The sequence below is a fragment of the Phocoena sinus genome, chromosome 19, assembly GCF_008692025.1.
Source record: "Phocoena sinus isolate mPhoSin1 chromosome 19, mPhoSin1.pri, whole genome shotgun sequence".
NCBI classification, from domain to species: Eukaryota; Metazoa; Chordata; class Mammalia; order Artiodactyla; family Phocoenidae; genus Phocoena; species Phocoena sinus.
The window spans coordinates 22,771,833-22,791,012 of NC_045781.1; the positions used below are offsets into that span (position 1 = coordinate 22,771,833).

The following is a 19,180-nucleotide window of genomic DNA, read 5'->3' on the forward strand; positions in this document are numbered from 1 at the left end:
ACGACAGTAAACAATTTTTTTAAGGGCATAAACCCATAAGTACAAAGAGGTGGATGCAATAATAACAACTGGCAGCACTAGGTATCTCTGGCAGTGGGCGAGGAGGTGGTGAAGCTGGGCTTTTTAAAAACATGAGGCTTGGTTAAAAGTCTCTTTGGAATCAATCTGATTTCTAATACCCTCCCCTACTCCACAAATCTAAGTAGCTGCTGCTCTATCACCATATCAGAAAATGAGACTATTTCTTTGGAGAAGGTACAACAGGGTTGCTGGACCAGGGGACACCAGGCACAGCTGAGGGTAAAAATACCAACCTGAAAACAGGGAGATGAGGTGAATGTTAACATGCTGAACCACACCTCCCGTCTCTTCCCCCACTCAACTTCCCAAAGGCCTCTTGATCAGATGTAGAGCCTCTAAGCAGGAAATGGAATCTTAATCTTTTCTGGGGAATCTAATAAGCCCAAAGAAAAAGACTCAAGGATGTGGACTTGGTCACTCACCAGGGAGGGTGGCAGTAAAGAAGCCCTGTCTACACTTGCAGACAGCTAACGAGAAGATCTGCATGCTCCTCTCATAACTATGAAAGGCATGCAAGGAGCACCAGACATTTGAGGAAAGCCTCTAATATGAAAAACAGATTAAAAACAAACAAAAAAGCAACTCTGAGGATACAAAGATTATAGAATATTAAAAAAAAGCACTAAACAAAACGATCATTTAATCTCCTCAGAGAACAAGAGAGTACAGTTGACCCTTGAACAACATGGGATTGAACCGCGTGGGTGCGCTCACTACTTGGTCTGCAGTCAGCTGAATGTGAGGATGCGGAACCGCGAATACAGAGGCAGGTTTTGACTATGTGGGGATCGACACCGCTCACCCCTGCATTGTTCAAGGGTCAAATGTATATCGATAAGACAAGAACAAGGCATACTCTAAAAAACAGAACATTTAGAAAACAAATGAAAGCTTTTAAAAATAGAAGAAATGAAAAAATATCACGTTTGGAGCAGAGGTCCATAAACTATGGCCCTGGACCAAATCTGGCCTGCTGCCTGTTATTGTAAATCAAGCTCACTGGACTATATCTATGCCCATTCATACTGTACCCATGCGTACTGTACTGTCTATGGCTGTTTTCACCCTGCAACTGCAGATCTGAATAGGTGCTCCTTCGACTACAAAGGTCTTCAAAACCTTAAATGATTACTATCTGGCCCTTTATAGAAAAAAGTTTTCCAATTCTTGGTTTAGCAGATAAAGTTGAGGAAGTCTCAGTGTAGACTACTGAGAAGAAAACAGTTAAAAGAGAAATGGAAAACAGAAAAGATTTTTTTAAAAAGTAACTTAATAATAAGAGTTCCTTGAAGACAGAAGAGAGAAAAATGGAGAAAAGGGAATTTTAAAAATTAAACAAGAAAAAAGGGAAAGAAAAATTTCCTACATCCAAAGACAAAATTTTCATATTGAAAAAGCCCAACGGGTGACTTGACGTAAACCCTGAAGAGATGTAACCAGAATTATAACAATACTGATGCGGGTGCTGTGGCACAAAGTTAAAACAACACTTGTATGTGGTAGGTGGTGAAGAGGAGGTGCATGAAACAGATCAATTCTCATCCCACATGGTGGGAAAATTATTTTCTACTACCTGAAACTGAAATAACCAAGAAGAGCTGTATGGTATATAGAAGTATAGAAGAATAGAAGTATGCAGGAAAATACCAAAAGAATCAGCTAAGAGTGGCTATCTCCATGGAGAAATGGGGTGATAGGCTGGGGGACTGATTTTTCCTAATTAACTTTTTAGAATGCTTTGACTTTTGTCATGTGTATGTATAACTTTGATGAAAATAAAAATAAGTCAGGTTATTTAGGAAATGTACTAAACTCTGACATGAATATCTGGCTCAAAACTCACACTAGCTAATCCTCTTTCATAAACAAGGACAATTAGAACAGGTCCCCAGGGCTTTGAATAAGCTATTGATGGAAACGTTTCATTTGTCTACACTGGAAAAAGGGATTTTTATTTTTGCTTAGTGATAAAGCATGAATCTCATTTGATTTTTGGCCATAATCCATAGTGTTCTAGGAGTCACTAGTTATGCCAATTTTTAAAATTTATCAATGCAAGACTTTATGTTAACAATTTACTCTAGCTAACTGCAGCTGAACCTAGCCGAACTGAGGCTGACAGGTTGATGGAAAGCCTTAGGTCACTGGAACACCCCAGAGGGATTATGGAAATAGTATTCAAAAGTTGAAATTCTTCCAAATAAGCCATCCCACTGTCCTGAACATGCAGTAAATTAGCACTGTAAGGTCTTTTACCTTGGGTCTTTTGGGCCACAGCAATCCCTTCCACTACAAGTATTGTTATTAACAACACTAGAGAAATAAAAGAGAAGAGAAGTTAAAAAGTTGAATCTACATTAGATTTTACCAAGTTTATAAGAAAAATCAGGTGACAAAAAAAAGATGAACTAAAACTCCCTATTTCTTACTAACATTCACTCTCAAGATTTTTAAGTGTTAAATGTTATGTTGAGTTACTATTTGACACTTAAGAGAACCCAAGAAAAAATGTAATTGGTATTATACTCATTTATACAAGCACTAATAGTACATTTTCAATTTATGATGGATTAAAAAACACATACTTTTTTTTTAACAACAAACTAAGCTGACCCCAATTATCCTGTATTTATTTTACTGTCTCCTCAAAGACTTTACATGCATAATGGCTAGCTTTGCAATGTATTATGCCAGTAAAAGTTCAATTAGATTATTTGACTTGTGAGAACACTCATAATAAAGACAGAAGTAAGGGGGCAGCAGTTTCCTAGAAATCAATTTAAGACACTCTATAGCTGTGCGGTACAGCGCTGTGTCCTGCATTACGAAAGCTAGCATTATTTAGAAAATGGAGCTTCTCCCCACCCCTCGCCCCCAAGTTTAACATTTCTGATACCCAATGAACAATATATTGTTTTGTATATGTTTGTGTTTTGAAGATAACATGTTATTTTTAAGAATGATGCACTGATATCTTTTACTCTCCCTTTCAATGGAAACCACACTATCAGCCTCCTGTGTAAACTGGAGTTTTTATTATTCATTCGTTCAGCAAGCACATACAGAGTACCTACTGGATACCAGGCACCGAGGATACACAGATTGAGGCAGGGGAGAAATACAGCAAAACAGTTAAAAGAGAATGGACTTCAGGAGTTTGGTGGATCCAGGTTGGGGTTCAAGTTTTGCTCTGTACCACCTGTGAGGCCTTTCCAACTCAGTTTACTTATTTGTAAAACGGGGATGTTGTGCTAATAACACCAACATCACAAGGTTGTTGCGAAGATTAAATGAGGTGATGCACATTGCACAAAGCCCTTTATATGTGCCAGGCATTCTGCTAAATAAATGACAGATTTTAGGACAAACTGCCATCCTTAAGGAGTCAACCTATTGTCAAAGACAATCCACAATACAAGGTGAAAGGAGTTTAACAGGGGTCATAACAGAAAGCACAATTGAAGCAGAAAAGGGAACCATTCATTTCAGCTGGGGGTTAAGAGGAATAGAGGAAAGCTTTAGAAAAAAAAGGTATGTTCTAGTGGGACTGGATAGAACTTCTACCCAGGAGAGGGAGAAAGAAACAGCTTAGACAAAAACATGGAGCCATGAGCACTTATCTATAGGCGATATTAGTGAAATTCTGAGTACAATAGTACAGTTAGCATGTGGAGGGGAAAGCGGTACATCAGGTTAGAAATAGTAGGATGAGATCCAACTGTAAAAAGCCTTGAATTCCATGCTAAAGAGTTTGGACCTTTGACTACAAGGAGAAATCACTGTGAGTTTTTAAACTAGAGAGTGACATTATCACATCTGTGTTTCAGACCACTAATCTTGATGGCTGTGTGGAGTCTAAATTTTTAAAAAGAGAGGTCATTTAGGAAGCAAAGATGATACGGTCTTGAAGCAGAGCAGTGGTAGTGTAAATGGGAAGGAGGAGATATTTATAACATGATTCAGATATAGAGTCAACTGCAATTGGTGACTTAAAGGATGTCTAGGGGTGAGGGAGATGGAGGCACTGAAGAGATTGCTATTAAGTGACTGGTAGATGGTCAAGCCATTGTTCACTCAGTAGCATGTACCCAGCGTCTACTACCCAAAGTCACCAACATACAAAGAGTTCTTGTCATCTTACGCTGTTTACATCTTATAATCTAATCATACATCTTCATCTTTGGTTTCCCGTATCCTTGTTGACCTTTGTTTCCTCTGTCTTCTCTCAACAACTTTAATTTCCCCTCCCTTTCTTTGGTTGCTGGCAGTGTTGAAGATCTCATGCTATGTAGGAACAATCCTTCCTTCAAACTCTTAACATCCTGGCACTGGATCAGAGTTAGAGGAATGGATTTTGAACCGTTTTTAAAAAACAAAAAACCCAGAAGATTTCTGATCAAAAAGAAAAACTAGGGCCTTCTCTGGTGGCGCAGTGGTTGGGAATCCACCTGCTAGTACAGGGGACACGGGTTCGAGCCCTGGTTCAGGAAGATCCTACATGACGTGGAGCAACTAAGCCCGTGTGCCACAACTACTGAGCCTGCGCTCTGGAGCCTGTGAGCCATAACTACTGAGCCTACAAGCCACAACTACTGAAGCCTGCGCATCTAGAGCCCATGCTCTGCAACAATAGAAGCCACAGCAATGAGAAGCCCACGCACCGCAACAAAGAGTAGCCCCTGCCCGTCACAACTAGAGAAAGCCTGCCCGCAGCAATGAAGACCCAACACAGCCAAAAATAAAAATAAATAAAATACATTAAAAAAAAAGAAAAGAAAAACTAGGGAATTCCCTGGCAGTCCAATGGTTAGGACTCTGTGCTTTCACTGCCAAGGGCCTGGGTTCAATCCCTGGTTGGGGAACTAAGATCCTGCAAGCCATGAGGCACAGCCAAAAAAAAAAAAAGGGGGGCTTCCCTGGTGGCGCAGTGGTTAAGAGTCCGCCTGACGATGCAGGGGACACAGGTTCGTGCCCCGGTCCGGGAAGACCCCACGTGCCGCAGAGCGGCTAGGCCCGTGAGCCATGGCCGCTGAGTCTGCAAGTCCGGAGCCTGTGCTCTGCAACGGGAGAGGCCACAACAGTGAGAGGCCCGCATACTGCAAAAACAACAACAACAACAACAAAAATCTAGGGTAACGTTAGATATTTGACAATTCAGCAAATATGACAACTATCTGTACCAATGTATCTTGATAGAGGACACTATTCCCCAAGGCATATCATCCCAGTCAGGTGATACAGAACTGGTCAAAATTTTGTGATTATACCTTTCCTCCTGATTCACGGGCGTAACAATTTACCAATTTTTAAATTTATAATTCACAGTATTTAAGCAAGTAATACAAAATCAGGCAGAAAGGGAAAGTAAGAAATCAACAAACTGAAACCAGGAGAGCAACAGTAAAACTATGGTAAAAAGATGAATTGTGCCTAGAAAATTATTCTACATAATGACTAATAAAAATTTGGCTTTGTAAAACACTTGATTTATGGAATTTGCACAGAATATACAACTGAGGTAGAAAAAATCACATTAAAAATAAAATTACAAGACCAAATAACCCTATTAATCTTCTCTACTTTATTTAGGGTGTTGCTCACAATTTCCCCCTGCCAAATGTTTAAAACAGCTATTCACAACTCTTATCAACCAAATGAACTGCTGCCACTGAATTTAAAAAAATGATATATAAATAAGGCAAATTTGCACAACAGTTAGGGACAGAAATATTTAGTGATAGCTGTGGTGATATAGTGGTGACTATTAATCATTCTAAATTCGGTATCATAAGAAACAGTTTTCGCTTAGTTGTATAACAGGATCTTTGTAAGCTGCTTGCTATAATCAGGCTGAGACAGTAAAACAAACTCTACTGATGCCAAACATTGGAATTATCTAGTACATGAAGCAGTGCTGTTGTGCTCTGTTCTGTCCTTAATCCCAATCTATGTGCCACTTGTTCCCTTCTTTCTCTTACCAAAAGGATCAATAATTTCTCAAATCCAGAGATACCTCACACTTTGAATTCAAAGACAACGTACCCAGGAAGGCACTAATTCTTTAAGGCAGAAATCCATGCCAAAATAAAAATTCTAAACTCCACAACCACAGAGTTTGGTTATGCAGAGAACCGCTTGTGATCTGATGCTTGGAAAAAGGTACTGTCCACCACTTATGACCTCACCTCTGGTTCTGGAGTTTAATGTAGTGTAGTTTAATAACCAGTGTACAGATCTGACTTAAAAATGAAGGCTTAAATGATAAAGACAGGTGCTATTCAAGGTATTAAATACAAATCCTCCAAGCTACTCCTTTTAACCCTGAATCACGGTTATCAGAGTTCTCTACTGCGATCCTGTCCCCAGACCTTCCAGTTTAAGGCCGTACTTTCCAATCAACTAAAAATCAAGGTCAGGTTTATTCTTTCCACTGTTACTTAATAGTGGCAACTCTGGCCAATGCAATAAATACTGGAAAGGAGACAAAATTATTATTTATAGACAATGTTATTTTAAAACCTAGAAGTCCCAAGAGAATTACTTGGAAAATGATTACACCTATTAAAGGAAGAGAGTAAGACCAAAATAAATTAAACAAACAAGTAAGTAAATAAATTTAATACAATGGAGAATATGTTTTGGATAATAAAACAATGTAAAAGTAACATTTCTTCCCAGTAAGTCATACAATATTAATGATGTTTTAATAAAAATCTTAGTGTGTTTTTTGGTACTTAAAATGCTTCTGATGGTCATCTTAAATACTTTTTTATAGTGGCCAAGGAAAATATAAAAATAAAAGACTAAAATACATAAAAATAATATACTTACTATAAAGCTACAGTAATTATAAAATGTAGCCACGGTAGAGGAAGAAATAGATGATCTGTCAACAAACATTACTAGCGTCCACTGTATTTCAGGCAGTGAGTCAGTCCCTGGAACTACAATGAACCAAGAAGACATGGTCCTTATTCTCAAGGGGCCTTTAGATAAGAAAATGGAAGAGGAAAAGCTCAGAAACAGACATACATATCCCAGAATTTATTAAAATATATGTGATATTTGAAACACTTGGTGAGAAGACAGTTTTAATAAATGGTTCTGGGATAACTTGTTAATTATTTGGAAAAAAAAAAGTAGGTCCCTACTTCAAGCTATCAATAAGTAGGAAAATAAATAGCAGATTGAGAAAAACATTATATTTATACTTTTGGGAGAACACCTTCATTTACAAAAGACAGGAACATAAATAAAAACTACAAACAGATGGGATAAAAGATTATGCCACCAGGAAAATGTGCCCAAAAAAATGCAGAAATTCTGCCTTACTAATATTAAAAAGAATGTAGATTCTAGTGTTGGTCAGGATATAGGAAACTGACTTATTCTGACACTGGATTGTAAACTGGCACAGCTTTTGGGAGGTTAATCTGGTAATATATATCAAGGCTTAAAAATGTACAAATCCTACTCAGCAGTTCTTCCAGATTTGAGAAATGAATCGTTGGGACAGTAGTTCTCAAACTTTAGTGTGCATCACGTTCATCTGGAGGGCTTATTAAAATAGACTTGGTGGGGGGTTACTTCCAGAGATTTTGATCCAGTAGGTCTGGGGTGGGGCTTGAAAACTTGCATTTTAACAAATTCCCTAGTGATGCTGAAGCTGTTGGCCCTGGCACAACACTTTGAAGACCACTACAACAGGAGAGTGACAGTACACTGAAAGAAACAGAAAGAAGTTGCCTGTTTTCTCCTTTGGTGACAGTAGGAGCATGTGTGGGCCAAGATGGATGGGGCGGGGCACAGGGTGGGCACAAGGAGTTGATGAGTTGATTTTGGAAATGTTGGTGAATGCTCTACTACATATATGTATGTATACATGTGTGTATTCTCATAATGTCCCTACAAATATCTCTTGTTTCTGAACATCTGCACTTGCCACGGACCTCCCTCTGCTTCTACAAAATAATGTTCACACTGCTAAAAACCTGCTTTTTCTAGGAACTCTCCCAAGATTAATTTTATTAGACAGCATTCATACTTTTCACTTCTGTAACTCTCTATCTCTGTATGGTTTTGTTTCTTTCACTGATTTTGCACACTCCTATTATGTTAGCATAAGGTCTGGCATGAGTAATAAAAAACCCAAACTAGTAGTTTAAACAAGATAGAATATATTTCTCTGACAAGTAAACAAACTGTGCAGGTAAGTAGTAAAGGGCTAGAGTGGTGGCTATACCATTACTAGGGACCTAAGCTCCTTCTGTCTTATTGCTCAGTTGTGCGTGACTTTCATTTCCAGGCTCATCTTATGGTCCAATATAGATGCTAGAGTGCCAGGTTCCATATCTTCTTTACAGCTACCATGTCTGCATTACAGTCAGCAAGAATGAAGAAATGACACAGGGCATTCCTCCTTCCTTTAAAAACTTTTGCCCAGAATCCACAATGATCTCAAAATAAAAATTTTAACTGAACAACAGATATACCACCACTTCCCCGAAGTTGAACCCACATCTAACTGGTCAGCCTTATTTAGTCACATGGCCACACTTAATCCTAAGGAAAGCTGGAAAATCTAGTATTTATTTTGGGTGATTGTGTGCTTAGTTAAAATTCAGAGAATCACTGAAAGGTAAAATGGATACTGGAAGAAAACTGGCTATTTCTGCCATAGTCCCCTATAGCCTACTCTGTCCCCGGCAGCCAGAGATCCTTTCAAAACATAAATCAGATCACATCACAGCCTTTCATAAAATCTTCCAACAGAGTCCCATTACATCTAGAATAAATCCATACTCCTTATTCTGACTTCAGAGGTCCTATGTGGTGTGGCACCTGACCATCTATGGCTACACAGCTCTTCTTTCCATTACTTTAACACACCAAGCTAATTCTAGCCATAGGGACTAGTTATTCCTTCTGCCTAGACTCTCTGTGCATGGATGGTTCCTTCCTGTTATTCAGGTCTTCTGAGGCCTCTCCGACTGCTAAAGAAGCTCTACATTTTCTTCTTCATCTTGTTTTATTATACAAGTAATATTTTAATTATTACTTATATTACCTGCTATTTTCTTGCTTATTATCTGTCTCTTCCTACTAGAAAGAGGGACTTGTCTCTCTGAATCACTGATGCATCTCTAGCGACTAGAAGACTGGCTGGCCCATAACAGCACTCAACAAAAATTAGATGAATACATGAAGTGACTAAGCAAAATCCTGATTATACTTTCTTTGTAACTATAACATATAGTACAGAGCCCCACTAACAAATTAACAAGTACACATCTTGGTTAACAGCAGGCACAGAGATGACCCAGCTTATTTGAGCATAAATCAGGGGACAGAAAAAGAATTGATTTTTTTTTCTTTTTCAGATATGCTACTACTCTTACTTTTCTCAAGCTGACTCAATACTCAATTTACCTTTGTTAGTAATTAAATGTACCTCTTTCTCAGCCTTCCTATTTTTAGCATCTAAGCAGTAAACATAAGGTTTGGTAAACCTATCATGAGACTCCATAACTTAAGAACTGCCTAACTGGTCTCCCTGCTCCTATTTTCTATAATGAAAGCAAAATGGAGTTCAATTAGAGTCCATATACTACTTGAGGTAGTAGTAACTTGTTTTCCATTAGCTATGTTCCAAAGAACAGAAAAGTACCCTAATTTAATCAAACTCCATTTTACTTTGTAGTTAAGAAAGAAGATGGATCTTGGTGAACTTTGGGATCACTCCACCCTCCACGTGCTAATCACATTGCCAATCACTTATAAGAAAGAGTAACTGCAGAAGTGCTTTCTCTTTCCTGCAGAATGTGACAACCTTCTTGTTAGTCAAATGCTCTTGAGATGGCAGTTTTGTATGTTCTAATTATACAGGAATCCTCAGACATCCACAACAACTACCATCAGACTTTAACACGACCAGGTCACATTTTGAAGAGTATTTGATATCTTCTCACCCACTAAGGCTATAACTTCCAATACATTACTCTAGGCATATTTAAACCAACATGTTTTAATGTCATTTTGGACGAATTGAACTTTCAGATTAGTACACCCTGTAATTTTGAGAACAAAGATGCTAAAAAGTGTTAGTTCTTTGGGGGCCACTCTGATTAGCGACTGAGAGGGTGAGGGCCCTCAGCAATCAGAGCAACCTTGCTCTTATCTGTTCTTTGTTTAGTTTTTAAGTACCCACTCATAAGAGTTCCTCTGAGGGAGTTCTGTTAAGGAAAGTTTGGAAACCCACTGGATTAGATCACCTTTTAGGATTCCCCTTTCTAACTCAAACACCACAATAACTAGGATCTCAAAGGGCCCCAGGGACACAGTAAGAAAACCCCAAAACCAACAGGGACTTCCCTGGAGGTCCAGTGGTTAAGACTCCACGTTCCCAATGCAGGGGGCATGGGTTCGATCCCTGGTCGGGGAACTAAGATCCCACGTGCCACAGGCAAAAAAAAAAATTACTGTGCAGGATCATAAATTTTAAAATGACAGGAGATTGTGCTGAATGGGTAGTAACCAAGGGCAGAACTTGGATTATTTTTTAGAATTTTAGATATGAACTTTACTTATAGTTTATCTTTTTTTCTATCTTATTCCTAAAAGGACTGAAAATGGCTTTGATTTGAACTTGTTTTGTAATGCACATGTATTACAGGGCTGCATGTTTTTCCTAAAAGGTGAGTTTGGCTTCAAAACACAGATAACTTTTCAACTGTCAGTATTAAAATATTTTCTCCAACTCGGGGGGGAAAAAGTCAAAAAGTTAATTTTTCCCAAGGCTATGTTTAAAAACTTCCCTATTAAAGGGATAACTTCTCATTATGGTACTTATTTCTGTATGGTTTAATTTCTTGTAAGAGGCTTAAGGATGAAGGACAGGAGTTAATATTTGTCACAGTCTCAGATAAGATTTTTAAAATATAGTGCCAAGGGATAGTTATGCAGTGTAACGCCATAAATTTAACCACAGCTTATACAGATTTAAATGTAACTGCGTCTAATAGGATCCTCCCGAAGCGAGTGTGCAGAATGAATATGAACAGTGAGAAACGGGTTTATAAAACTAATGTAATATTTTCATGTGACTATGATACTTAACTTTGATAGAAGGCAAATCAAATTTTATAAGACCTGGAGTGATCATAAACAGTTAAAAGTGAATTATTCAGATTTAACAATATATGAAAGGTTTAAAAGCCCAGCAGAGTTATCCTTTTGTTCTCACTGCTGGAAGTAAAACAAAGAATCAATGGCATCTTAAAGTTACCTTCTACTTAAAATTTCACACAGTCATTATGGCTGATTTGTTTTAGTAGAAACTGACCATAATATTCCAAAGGCGGCTTTTGGTAGGTAATATCCATAATTATGTAAATGTCAAATAACTGCTTCTGATAAGAACCTCTTCAATGTTGAAACAATTTACACCTTACAGGATACTTAAGGGCTACTCTTTCATGCACTGGTGCACACAATGAATGGTAGCACTGGGAAAAGCCAATATTTTTTAAAAGGTGATTTTTAAAAATTAAAAACACCAATGTTTATATAGGTAACAAATGCATTTGGTTTAAAAAAAATCAAGTGATACAAATGGGTGTGCAGTGAAACAGAAGTCTTCCCTTTACTCTTGCTTCTCAGTCTCCCAGATCCCTTTCTCAGAATCAACTTTTGTTAATTTCTTGAATCTTTCCAGACCAATTCCCCATATTTATAAGCACATATACATAAACTTTAGAAGACTTAAAAATAGCTGGCTTTCTCTCTAGTAAGCCTAACAGTAACAAGTTAGCTTGAGCTTTTAAAAATATGCCAGCATGTAAAAATAGTGTAGGTTGGGTAAAATTAAAAAAAGAAAAGCCAGATACTACATTGTTTTCACTGTAGCTCTGCCATCAACCACAGAATCCTTTCCTGAAAGGTGCAACAACTAAATGCTTCACCACGGTGGCCAGAGAGGGCAGTGTGTACCAACGACAAAGGCAAAGGCAGAAAAACTGCAAAACCCTTCACCATTCCAGGAGTATCAGAGATTCCGTCCTATCCAGCTCAATTTCAAGTTCTGCAGGTAAAGCTGTATAATAGATCTACGTGATTTCTCCCCAGAGGGGGCTACTCAGATGGAATGTCATTATTATTGAACACCCTAAGGCAAAGAGGACAACGAAGCAATTCAGATAAGGAGCACTGTCAGAAACCCTACTATGCACAGAATTTATTTTGAAAAAGTAAAACAAAATCTTAATTTCCAAGGAATGGCGATATAAATTGAGAGTTACAGAAAGGAAAGACTACAGAAATTGATTTCAGAGATATAAAATTTTAATACAATGAGGAAATCATTAATAATTTATGGGGTGACTGCGAAACAATCACCAGATAGAAAGTCTTAGGTTACCTTAGCACGAACTGTACATATAAGTATACAGTGGGTAGTTAAATTGCTGAAATATCAATTATGAATTTAGGAATATCTTAACAGTAGATAATTTGTGAAATTAAAATTTAAAGCAAAATTATACAGAATTTTCCAGTAAAACAAATTTGAAAAGTGTTAATATGGAGTGGGAAAAAACCCAACATTTTTCACTGTACAAATATCAAGATACAATGAAAAGCTCTAATCAATGCCTTAACTCCATACCCAATATTTAAAAAACGGGAATATTTCATAACATTACAAACACACAGCTATTCAGTTTTCAATCGAAGTCAGTAGCGGAAAAGGGAAGCCCTTTATTGGTGGTGGTGTTTTTCCTCCGAGGACCGAAAACAGGATTTATTCATTCCGATTTTCAGAAACAACTTTCTATCACCATATTAATTATCTATGTATATAAATTTTAATCTAAAATAACACCTCCTGGAAAATTCAAAACAGCTGTAGTACGTTTTGGAGCTTTGTGTACTTGGCAAGCCGACGGTTTTAATTCCCGGCACAACAAATCATAAAGAACCAGATACCGGCGGCAGGGTATCCTGAGGTCCCGGGAAGCGCCAAAGCACAGCCCCGAGCAGCGGCGCCCGCAGTGGTGCCGCAGCCTCCGCGGCCGCAGCAGGTGGGACCCGGCCGGCGGGGAGGCCGTTCCGCCGCACGCCACCGCGGGGCTTTTCAAGAGCAGCTCCGCGACGCCTCAGCTGGGGTTTTTATTGTTTGCTTGGAATGACTTTGTTACTAATGCTGAAAAAGAGCGGCCTATGCTCCACTCACACAAACCCCACAACTTTGCAAAGCGATGTGCGGAATTCCGAGGAAGAGGCGCGAGGGCACAGCTCGGAGGGCCGGCCGAGCCGCCGCGTCCCGTTGAGCTCCCCGGTTCCCCCCGCCACGGCACGCAGAAGGCTGGGGAGAAGCCCTCGCGGAGCGAGTCGATCCCGGCGGGAGCGGGGGCTCCGCGATCCGCTCGCGCCACACAAAGGGGCGCGTCGGACGCCCGGCGCCGGGCAGGGACACGAAGACGCCGGCTTCGCCCGCAGGGGGCGCAGTCCGCAGCTCTGGGCGCTTACCTTTGAGGACCGAGCAGAGCTGCTCCAGGGCCATGTTCCCGAGCTGCCCGGCGCTTCGCGAGGGGCCAAGGCGGCGACGAAGAGGCGGCGGCGGAAGCGCGGCGTTCACGGCTCAGCGCGGCGGCAGCCTCGCTCCGTCCCCATCGCCCGCCACCAGGTTGCTACCCGCAGGGTAGGACTCAGGTCCTGCGGCCCGCCATACCCGAGCCTCCAGGCGGACTCTCGCGCTGCCCCAGCCCCCCGACGGGCGCCGCCTCCTGCTCCGCGGCGCTCCGTCCCATCGACCGCCTCGCTGCCGGGGAGCGCGGACGCGAGGGATCGGACCTCCGCGGGCCCGTCCGCCTGCAACCGCGGCGCAGGCCCCGCTGAAGTGGCGGGCGCGGCGAGCCCACGCTCATTTAAGCAGAGAGCGCTAGCGCCGCGTGCCGGCCGCACCGCCGGCGCGCATGTGCCCGCCCCCCGCCCCCGCCCGCGTGCCCCTCGCAACCCTCCCGGCCAATCGCCTGGCGAGCCCGCCCGCGGCCTCGCACCCTGGGTGGGCGGTGCTCCCCTCTGGCGACCGTTGTGTTGGGAACGGGGCGAGAAGGTTCGGGGCGCCGCCCTCTCACTCGCACCCCGAGAGGCCGGCGCAGAGGGAGAGCCCGCCCTGCGCCCCGCAGCCCCGGGCCGCGGGGTGGGCGGGTCCGAGCCCTCGAGGCCTGCCGCCTGAGGGAGGGCTGGGGCCCGCCGCCCACCCGGTTCGGCGGCCCTAGTCCGCCTGCCCACCTCCGTCCGCCCTCGCAGACGGAAGGGGGGCACCGACCCCATGGCCTCTTAAGACCTCAATTCAAGGTCAAAACTCTGCCCTGCTCAGCCATTCTCTACTACCTGCCTCGGCAGGGGGCGCGGATCTGGGCGGAGCTCAGGGCAGAGCGGGTCTGTTTAGCGCCAAGTGAGTTAACCTGACCAACGGTAATGATTACTAAGATTTACGGACCACTTCCCAGATTGCCAGGCACTGCACCAAACACTTTCCATATCAATTCTGTAATCCTCGATTCACTTCCTGCGGGATAGGTACTGTTGGAGGATGGGAAAAAGGAGGCCAGGAAGGTTAAGTCATTTGTCCAGAGCCACACAGTGAAAGAGGGAGGCAGGGCTGTAAACCCAAGAAATCTGCCTCCAGAGACTGTCCTCCTTACCAGCAAGCCATGCTGATGGGGTCGCCTGACGCCGCTGATAGCAAATCTCCAAATTTGCAAACAACTGCGTAGTATGTGGTATTCTGTTTTATTTTCTCTATAGTGATTATCACGCTCTGAAATTACCTTGCCTATCTACTTGTTTATTTTTGTTCATCACCTGTATCTCATTTACCCCCACTATTAAAATATAAGTTGCTTGAGGGCAAGGAGGCTACATTCATATATCCCCTCAACACATACTTATTGAGCATTAATTATGTGCAGAAAACAGTGATGGGTGCTGGGGAAATATCCGTGATTAAGGCCCTATCATAACAGAATATTTATGCCTGTATCTGACACGTAGTAGGAACTGCATAAATATTTGTCTAACAAAGTTAAGGACAATTTGCAGCAACTGAAAATATCTCTTTCCTTCTATCCCTCCGAAAGTAAGTATTAACAAGGTTTGCAAGTGAAAACATATTTAACATCAAATAATATTAAGGTATTTAGCCCTTTACCTAGTGTGCTGTGGAAGGTATACGAGATGTGTATGAGGAAAATCACCTACAGTTAAATTGAGATAGCACACGAGAACCAACTAGTAAATAAAACATTTAAGAGGCTTTTCCACAAATATAATAAAGTGACTTATTGGGAGACCAGGACAGTATTACCATTATTAAATCTAAGTCACAGACAATGGTGGACAAAAAGAATTGGGAGGAAGGAGCCCTCTCAGCTTCTGGAATAATGGTTCTTAATGCATAATTGTTGACTGAAGGAAGAATCCATGTGTATATGAAGTCATCAGAGAATGCTTCATGAAGGAGGTGACACACAAAGAATGAAACGGCTGTGGATGCCAAGTGGAGATGAGAGAGAGCAGAAGAGCTTTCACATCAGGCAAGGAGCAGGGGTGAGCCTCACATCTGGGGCAAGTGTTGTGACTGGTAGTGAAGATAAAGTTGAATATGGTGGGTTTTGACTATGGAGATTCTTGCTTGATTGCTAGGCAAAGGAGTTTGTACTTGACTCAGGAGGCTAGAGGCAGTTGTTTTGTTTTCTTTTTGGTTTTTTTTTGCGGTACGCGGGCCTCTCACTGTTGTGGCCTCTCCCGTTGTGGAGCACAGGCTTCGGACGCGCAGGCCCAGCGGCCATGGCTCACGGGCCCAGCCGCTCCGTGGCATGTGGGATCCTCCTGGACCGGGGCACGAACCTGTGTCCCCTGCATTGGCAGGCAGACTCTCAACCACTGCACCACCAGGGAAGCCCTAGACGCAGTTTTTAATAGTGGAGCAATGGAGTTCTGGAGACATTAATCTGGCATTTGAGTTGATACAGTAAAAGGGGAGAGATTAGAGCAACCGTACAAAGTATATACACAGCATTGTTTCATTTAGCCTAGTACCTCTTATGGTAGTGCCATTTTGGTGAAACCTAAGAAGTCTTTTCTCTAGTATGTTGGCTGGGGACTAGATTCCCAAGGAGTGGATTGGGACTGTTCATTCTGTGGCTCCCTTTTAAGACACCTATCTTTTGGATGTACCAGTGTAATTGTAGTAGATTTTCCAAGGAATGTGGTAAAGCACAGATAATAGCTGAGACTACTGTGTGGCCATATGCTGACTAAATCAAAAGAAAAGCAGTTTGCATCTCTCTCAGCTGGGGAGTTCTGTATTTGAAATATTATTTCCCTGGAAGACCACCCAGTAGTATCCAGTCTGTTCCCAGATTACCTGCCAGTGCCCAGGTGATTGAGGACTGCTTTCATTGTTCCCTGCCTGATCTTCCAGGCATACGTATAGCCCCTCCAGCTCCTCACAGATCATTCCTGTAGTTTACATTTCGTTTTCTCTGACCAAGTCTTCTGTAGCACTTGAATGGTGTTGTGGAGCATTGACTTACTTAAAAAATGCTGAATTTTATCTCAGTGTTTATGTACCAAACAGATTTTTGTTGTCTCTCTTTTTTGCTGGAGTTTGGGAGCTCTAACATTTTATTAAATGATAACCTAGAAAGGCAGGTTATGTTTAGAGATTGTTACGGACTGAATGTTTCCCTCAAAGTTCATGTGTTGAAGTTTTAACCCCTAGTGTGCCTGTTGGAGATGAGGCCTCTAAAGTTAAATGAAGTCATAAGGGTGGGACCCTGACCTGATAGGATTAGTTTCTTATAACAAGAGACAGCAGAAAGCACAAGCATGAAGGAAATGCCTTGTGAGGACCTGATGAGAAGGCACCTGCCTGCAAACTAGGAAGAGCTCTCTCACCAGAAACCAAATTGGCTGAAGCCTTAATCAGGGACTTCCAGCCTCCAGAACTGTGAGAAAATAAATGTTGCTTCAGTCACCCAGTCCATGACATTTTGTTATGGCAGTTTGAGCAGACTAATACAGAGATATAACTAAGGAAAATATAGGAATTGACACATAACCAAACTGATATTAGAAAATATATTTGTAGTAAAAAAAAAATAGGGGTCTCATACTGCTTTTCTTACAGTGTGCAGATATGGCTACAATGATGGTGAAGTTTAGTGAAAAGCAAAATCATACAAGATCTCAGTGTATGAAGATTTCAGTGTCATACAACTGTGGGGATTTTTTTAGGGAAGGAAAAGAGGAAACTTAAAATTTTTTTATTCATTGAATTAGTTGGCCTGGGTTCTCATAACTAGATACCACAGACTGTATGGCGTAAACAATAGAAATTTATTTTCTCACAGTTCTGGAGGCTAGAAGTCCAAAATCAGGGTGCCAACAGGATTGGTTTCTGGCGAGACCTCTCTTCCTGGATTGCAGACGGCAAGCTTCTTGCTGTGTCTTCACATGGCCCTTCCTCTGTGCACCAAAAACTCCTCATGTCTCTTCCTCCTCTTATAAGGACACCAGTCAGATTGTATTAAGGTCCTACTCTTATAACCTCATTTAACCTTAATTACATCCTTAAAGGCCCTGTCTCCAAATACAGTCACATTGTGGGTTAGAGCTTCAACGTATGGATTGGGGCGGGGGGACACAGTTCAGTCCATACACTCATGAACCAAAATTATCCCTGTGCTAATGATATTGAAGAAGACTTGTCTCCAGGGAGTTAAAACTGGTTCTTTCAGTAACAATGTCACCTAAACTTGTTTCCAAATTTCTGCCTAGTATAATTCCAAAGCAAGAAAATGGTTAAGAAATATTGCCTACTACGAGTACTTAAGTATTTCAACTTTATCAGGAAAATTTCTAGTCATCCAGTTACTTTCCACTGCGCCACCAGGGAAGCCCCTCTTTTCATGGTTTTAATATTCATTTCCCTAATGGCAAATGATGTTGAGAACTTTTCATGAGCTTAGTTGCTATTCATATATCTTCTTCAGTGAAGTGTCCAAGTTCTTGCTTGCTTTTTTTTTTTTTTTTTTTTTTTTTGCCGTACATGGGCCTCCCAATGCCGAGGCCTCTCCCCTTGCGGAGCACAGGCTCCGGACGTGCAGGCTCAGCGGCCATGGCTCACGGGCCTAGCCGCTCTGCGGCATGTGGGATCTTCCCAGACTGGGGCACGAACCCGTGTCCCCTGCATCGGCAGGCGGACTCTCAACCACTGCGCCACTAGGGAAGCCTTTGCTTGCTTTTAAATTGGGTTATTGTTTGGTTTTGAGAGTTCTTTATACATTCTGGATATAAGTCCGTTGTTGAATATGTGATTTGCAAATATTTCCACTGCATATGTAGCTTGTCTGTTCATTCTCTTGAAAGTGTTTTTGGCAAAGAAAATGTCTTTAAATTTAGATTTTTTTCTTTTATCTTAAACCTTCTTTAGATTTTTTGGTATTATTTCTAAGAACTCTTTGCCTTACCCCAGCTCATGAGTATATTCTCGTATGTTTCCTTCTAAAAATTTGATAGTTTTATGTTTTACATTTAAGGTTATGATCCATTTTGAATTAATTATTGTATGAGGTGTGAGGTTTAGGTCAAGGTTTTTTTTTTCTTTGCATAGGGATGACCAAATAGTTTAACACTATCTCAAAGACCACCTTCCACTGAGTCACTTTTACACTTTTGTCAAAGATCAAATAGCTATATTTGGGTGGGATTATTTTTGGACTTGCTATTTTGTTCCATTGATCTATGTGTCTATCTTTTTCCAGTACCACATTATCCTGATTATTATAGCTTTATAATAAGTCTTAAAATCAGGTAGTTTGACCTCCAACTTTGCCACCTTTTCCAAAATTATTTTAAGCTTTTCTAGTTCCTTTACTCTTTCATATGAATTTTCTAATGATCTTGTCTATGTCCACAAAAAATACTGCTGGGATTTTGATAGGGATGTTATTAAATCTATAGGTCATTTTGGGGAGTGTTGACATCTTTACTAGATTGGATCTTCCAATCCATGAACACAGTGTCTTTAAGT

At 41.2% G+C, this 19,180-nt stretch overlaps 1 protein-coding gene across 2 annotated transcripts in view; it reads right to left on the bottom strand.

Moving 5' to 3' along the window:
* NETO2 (neuropilin and tolloid like 2) overlaps positions 1-14,059 on the bottom strand; it is a 69,166-nt gene extending 55,107 nt beyond the window's left edge. The window contains exons 1-2 of one of the 2 annotated variants that reach the window (XM_032614774.1): positions 13,606-14,059; positions 2,338-2,394 (exon numbers count right to left, since the gene is read on the bottom strand). In XM_032614774.1, coding sequence (XP_032470665.1) covers positions 2,338-2,394; positions 13,606-13,639 — 91 coding nt within the window. In that variant the 5' untranslated portion in view covers positions 13,640-14,059. Of the gene's footprint in view, positions 1-2,337; positions 2,395-6,912; positions 7,011-13,605 lie in introns of those variants that run through there. The other variant, XM_032614775.1, reaches the window with a different exon arrangement.
* Positions 14,060-19,180: the final 5,121 nt, after the last annotated feature.